A 6,302-nucleotide genomic window follows, 5' to 3' on the forward strand; every position below is an offset into this window, starting at 1 on the left:
AGCCTTCATTCAAACATGAACCAAACAGCTAAACTCCAGAGACGGGGTGAGTGTGACTGCCCTTGGCATCAAGGCCATAGCATCAATGTGCCCTAGCAAAACTGGAGTACTGAGTACCACCTACCAGATGCACTGCATGAACTGATCAAGGCACCTTCCAAATCCAAGACCAGTACCATAGAGGCAGCAGCTACAAAGGAGCACCACCTGGAAGTCCCCTCCAAGCCACTGAACATCCTGACTTGGAAGTATGCTGCATTTTCTTCAACATTGCTCGGTCAGGATCCTGGAACTTCCTTCTCAATAGCACTCTGTTTACTCCTACATAACACAAGCTGCAACAGTTCAAAAAGGCAATTCACTGCCACCTTCTTGAGGGAAATTAGGAATGGGCATTAAATACTGTCCCAGCCAGTAAGATCCACATCCCTTGAATGAAATAAGATAGATTCCTTTTAAATAAAAGCACTGAATATATAAGTCGTACAAACAATTGTATTGAATTCACACAAGACAATTACCAAACCAGACAGATAAAGGCATGTGCGCAAGTTCTTCGCCATCATTAAAATTCAGGAGCTATGGGAAGTATACAGTGAATTCACTAGAATCATACGGGGAATGAGAAATCATAATAGTTAGCCATGGTTTCAGAACTTTTATTCTACAGTCACAAAATTGTGGTTTTGATGGACAATGCCGGAGTTGAGAATGCTTCAGTGTAATATTGATAGTGTTAAATGGTCATAGTGCTATTTTTGAGATAACACATTGAACTGAGGCCTGTCTGCCTGTAGATAGGCATGAAAAATAAAATCCCATCAAAAATTTCAGGAGTGTCCTTCCAGTATCTTAGTAAACATTCATCCTGCAACCAACATCAAAACGGATCAACTAGTTATCCATTTCATTGCTGTTTGCACAACTCTGCTGTATGCAAATTGTCACTGTATTTTTCAGCAAAAACCAATACTGATGAGACTTCAAGTGATGTATCATGAATCACAAACAACCTGAAGTAATGAAAGACACTATACAAACATGAAAATATTTTTAAAGTTGTGAAGCAATTTTTAAAATTCTAATACTTTCAACAAACAGAAAGCAGTAGACAATCAAATAAAGATTTTCCAGTTTATGATGAGTATTGGCCAGAATTTTCCACCTCAATTTTCAGAGATTGGGAAGGGCAGCAGGGGCAAAGAATTCACAGAAGTCCCAAAACAATTTTAATGCCTGCAGGAGTTGCCCGTTTTGTGTGTGTGTGTGTGTGTGTGTGTGTGTGTGTGTGTGTGTGACATTTTGATTTTTTCTTTTACATCAGGATGTCCCAGTCTTTTAAAAACTTAAATTGTTCATAGAACAAGCTCAATCAAATAAAAGGTGTTCTAGATTATGAAACGTCTTGGTCAGGATTTTATGCCCCCTTTCACAGGAGATAGAAATTGCAGCGGGGTGGAAAATCCCACATTATGCCATGCGATCTATTCCTTACATTTGTTTTGTCTATCAGTGTAAAAGTACAGAGGGAAACCCACCAACACTGCCAGGCTACCCTCTGCCTTTTCCACCTTTTCTCACTGTCAAAAAATGACAAAATTCTATCCATTGAGAAGGTAAAACAATGAAAGATGGTTGCTGCTGCCTGGTGAATTAACAACAATGTGAATTGTTATTACAATCATATTCCGCTCAATTCCCCTTGCAAAATGACGACTGGAAGGCCAGATGCCTTTCAGCAGAAACAGAACCAAAAAACACAGGAAGGATCTCACTGTTACTGTCTTAAAACTCATGGTGGATGACACTCTTTTCATGTGTAACACTGGTAGTTAGAACCAGTTATTTTCACACTCTACAGCTTAGATCATCCATGAAAAGAAAACAAGGAGAGGAAGTCAAAGGCTATGCAAAATAATTCTTTTCACAACAAAAAACATTTGAAATCTTATAGAAAGATGATTTTGGAAACGGCTTTGAAAAAGTTGCAGTGTCAAATCAAAAATATAAACAGGAAAAAATGGGGGAATTAAAATGTAAAGTAAACAGTAAAATGATCAATTTCCTTATGATAACTTAAAACTAAATGCAATCACAAAAAGACTAAAAATTAATCTGAAAAATGCAGTACACAGCAGCCAATTATTTGATTTGTTATAAACTGTCAACTTTGGGAAAATGTTAATAGCATTTAAGATCAACAACGGTGACAGTTTGTAAATTATTTTAAACTTCTGACTGTACTTATTTTCAAGAATGACATCAAAACAATCTATGTTTTTAAATTAGAGTGTGATGATTCCCACTTCACTGGCACCCGCCAAGCCTGAAATACTATGACAGAAAAACAAACTACAATATGTCTTTTCTCTAAGCGTACATCAAGGTTCACAGCATCACTACCAAACTCTCAACGTTTGATATGTTTTAACATTCCAGTAGAATTTCTGTCAGTTGTCTCATTTTCTCAGTAAATGTCTGCTATAAATATTTTGCTAGTAATTAAGTCAAGTAAATCTCAATTTTACAGCAAACATAAAACTGACCAGCTGGGAACTGAACATAGGCCATTCAGCCTATTGAGACTTCTTTGCCATTCAATACTATGGTTGACCATTCATTTCAATGCTGCCCCCCACCCCACACACATTATCCCTATATCCCTTTATGTCATAGGTATTTAGAAATCTGTCAATCTCTGCTTTAAACATTCTCAATAATAGAACTTCCACAGTCCTCTGCAGTTGAGAATTCTAAAGATTGGCAACTGAGTAAAATCATTTCACCTCATCTTGATCCTAAGAGGCTTCCTCCTTATTTTGAGATTGTGTTTCCTAATTCTGGACTCCCCAGCCAAGAGAAACATCTTACCTGCGTCTACCCTGTCTATCCAGTTAAGTATTTTGTTGATTTCAATGAGATCTCTCATCCTTCGAATTTCTGTTGTGTACAGGCCCAATTTCTTCAATCACTCTTCATGAGACAGTCCTGTCATCCCAGGAACAAGTCTGGTGAACCTCTATCGCACTCCTTCTATGGCAATCATATTCTTCCTAAGGTGAGGGGTCCAAAACTGCGTACAGTACTCCAGATGCAGTCTAACCAAGGTTCTATAAAATTGAAGCAAGATTTCACTACGCCCGTACTCAAATCCTCTTACAATAAAGGCTAACATACCATTAGCCTTCCTAACTGCTTGCTAAATCGGCATAAACACAAGTAGGAATCAACTTCTAGTATCAATGGAATGGATAGATTTTGATAATTGAATCCCTCCCATTACAAGTAACAAAAAACTACAATTACATACAATTTAAAGCACAGAAAGAACCCTATACAAATGCTCCTTATAGTGTTCAACCACTGATTTTATCTCACCGCACCTCATCATTAAATCCTATTTCTTTCTCCCTCGTGTACTGATAGCTTCCCCTTAAATGCATCAAATACGAACCCCTGGCTAACGCATCATCTTTCAACCTTATTTTGAAAGGTTTGTTTACATTACCGCTAGCACAGTGAACGAAAGAACTTGAAAATGGTGATGAGAATCCCAAACTACTGCTAAAGGGGAAAAAAGGGGCAAAGATTACAGCGCTGCTGCTTTCCCTGAAACAATATTAGCATGCCTGGCTAATGTTGCAAACTGTGGTTGGAAAAGCACCGTCCATAAAGGTCACTCTGAACACTTCTTCCAAACGCTGGGTCAAGTCCTAAGCAATTTGGACAGCACCTTAAGGGTGCAGTGGGTCTTTGTGTATGTGCCGTTTGCTGTGATACTTGCACCAGGCCTACATTAGCTGGCTCAACGACAAGATGAACAATCGAAGCTGCCGTTTACTTATAGCAATCCTTTCAACTTTTTGCGACGGGGTAAAAGATCTATAGTGTTGCCCACTCTAACCTTTTGCTTTTGGGGATCTCTGTGAGAAACGAAGCATTTAGTCGGACACCCGGGTTTGCATACTGAACGGATCTGTTTTGCAGTCCAACCTGAGTGGAGTGGAACTTGAGTTTGCTCTAGCCCGGGGACCCCAGCCCAGCCCAGCCCAGCCCGGCCCGGCCGGCCCCAGTACCTGTGTCGGTGCTGATGCTCCTCCCCACCTCCATGCACCATGACTCCGCCGCCTTGTGGCCCGGCGCTGCCGTCCCGTCCCGCCGGCCTGCCCTGCTCTACATGCGGGATGAGGACGTCCTGCAGCCCCAGGTCGAAGCGCCGGTGCTTGGAGGAGTCGGGCAGGAAGAAGATGGCCCCGAAGCACAGGGTGATGAAGGCGCTGAGGATGAGCAGCAGGATGAATTTCTCCGACAGCCTGAGGGTGGCTCTGTGATGCGGGTAGAAGGAGACAGGCGAACTGGGGCTCAGAGCCGCCAAGCGACGGCTCGACACGGGCAGCAGCGCCGGGCTCGACATCTTCCTCCCCCTCCTCCTGCTGTTGCTACTGCTGCCCAAGACCCGCTGCCAGCCGTCCAACCGAGAACCCCGCCTCCGGGTAACGTGCTAATCGCAGTGGGGAGGGGGGGGATGGGTTTAGATATCTCCCCGGTAGCACAGCGAACCCCCAACCTCTCCCTCTCCCTCTCCCTCTCCGCTCCGCTCCGCTCCACTCCGAGCCTTCAACCGTCCCTGCTCGCGGGGAGCTCAGGTACAGCCCCACTGCGCGTGCGCCGCCCCAGTCTCCATGGGGGGAGGGGAGGATGGTACGGCCCCGCCCCCTTTTCCGGGAGGAGGGGGAGTGCAGTTGGCCTCTCTGCGCATGCCCAGCAACATACCCCTCCTCCCGTCAAACAGTTCCAGCTCTGCATTGATGCTCCCACCTAAAAAGATGCTCCCACCTCAAAAGCTGCACCCGCGTTCCCCCTGACTATCATTAGTGGAGATGCGGCGTTGGACTGGGATAAACACAGTAAGAAGTCTCACAACACCAGGTTAAAGTCCAGCAGGTTTATTTGGTAGTAAAAGCCACTAGCTTTCGAAGCGCTGGCTGCTCCTTCCTCAGTGCTTGCAGCTTTTCATTTATTAGTGTCACAAGTAGGCTTGCATTACATTATCACTGCGATGAAGTTACTGTGAAAATCCCCAAGTCGCCACAATCCAGCACCTGTTTGGGTGCACTGAGGGAGAACTTAGCACGGCTAATCCACCTAGCCTGCACGTCTTTGGAAGGAAACTGGAGCACATGGAGGAAACCCATGCAGACATGGGGAGAATGCGCAAACTCCACACAGACAGTGACCCAAGCCAGGAATCGAATCCTAGTCCCTGACACTGTTGGGCAACAGTGCTAACCACTGTGCCACAATGCCACCCAGCACAACTCCATTTACAGCACTGGTGCAGCTGAAGGATGTTGCTGTAAGTCAATCGAGGAAAAACACCATGCCAAGTATATATATATTCAAAAGGGAAATTAAAAGGCAAAGCAAAAATCGCCTCCACATAGATGTAGGAAAGGTGTTTATATAGAAAATAGAAGTAGGAGTAAGCCATTTGGCCCTTTGAACCTGCTCCGCCACTCGTTTTGATCATGGTTGATCATCAAATTCAATATCCTGATCCCTCTTTCTCCCCTATATCCCTTGATCCCTTTAGCCCCAAGAGCTGTATCCAATTTCTTCTTGAAATCACACAACAGGACATTTAAGTTGCTTTTAGATAAGTACATGAATATGCAAGGTTATGGACCAAGGGCAGGCAGCAGGGATTAATTTAAATTGGCTTCATGTTTAGCACCATATCATAGGCCGAAGGCCCAAACCCTGTGCTGTAATGTCCTATGTGTGACAAAAAAGGAGCAAGTGGTGGAACCAATTTGGCAGGAGAGTCAGCATCATTTGTGAATCTCCACTGAAAGTCCTCACACGAAATGTGAATTCATCTGTCGCCTCCACAGATACTGACTGATCTGCTGGCAGTTTCCGATAAACAAAAGAGTGCGCAGAAATAGGGAGATGCAGAGGAATCTATTCAGTTAATAACTCTTTTAAACTACTGCAGAGTGTTCCTGTGGTCTAATTCTATACTGCTAGGTTCTATCATGCGTGCCAGTCGGACCCATGTTAGTAGTTCGGTGATTTATGGAAAAAATAAACCTGTTGTGGGCTACATTACTGCCAATGAGTTACCTTAGTCACAGATAAATTATTCCTATGAAATTCTTTTGCAGGGAAGCCAGCATTGAATTTGTTAAGGGTACATCATGTTTAACTATTAGAAGTCTTTTGAAGAGGTAACAGAGAGAGTGATAAGGGCAATGCTGTTGTTGTGGTGTACATGGACTCCCAAAAGGCATCTGATAAAC

At 43.5% G+C, this 6,302-nt stretch overlaps 1 protein-coding gene across 3 annotated transcripts in view; it reads right to left on the bottom strand.

Annotated features, from left to right (window-relative positions):
• Positions 1-4,592, bottom strand: part of man1a2 (mannosidase, alpha, class 1A, member 2) — a 145,763-nt gene extending 141,171 nt beyond the window's left edge. For all 3 annotated transcript variants that reach the window (XM_080203764.1, XM_080203766.1, XM_080203765.1), the window contains exon 1: positions 4,077-4,592. In XM_080203764.1, coding sequence (XP_080059890.1) covers positions 4,077-4,414 — 338 coding nt within the window. In that variant the 5' untranslated portion in view covers positions 4,415-4,592. The remainder of the gene's footprint in view (positions 1-4,076) is intronic.
• Positions 4,593-6,302: the final 1,710 nt, after the last annotated feature.

The sequence above is a fragment of the Carcharhinus amblyrhynchos genome, chromosome 15 (assembly GCF_965287045.1).
Source record: "Carcharhinus amblyrhynchos chromosome 15, sCarAmb.v2.hapA, whole genome shotgun sequence".
In the NCBI taxonomy this organism is placed as follows: domain Eukaryota; kingdom Metazoa; phylum Chordata; class Chondrichthyes; order Carcharhiniformes; family Carcharhinidae; genus Carcharhinus; species Carcharhinus amblyrhynchos.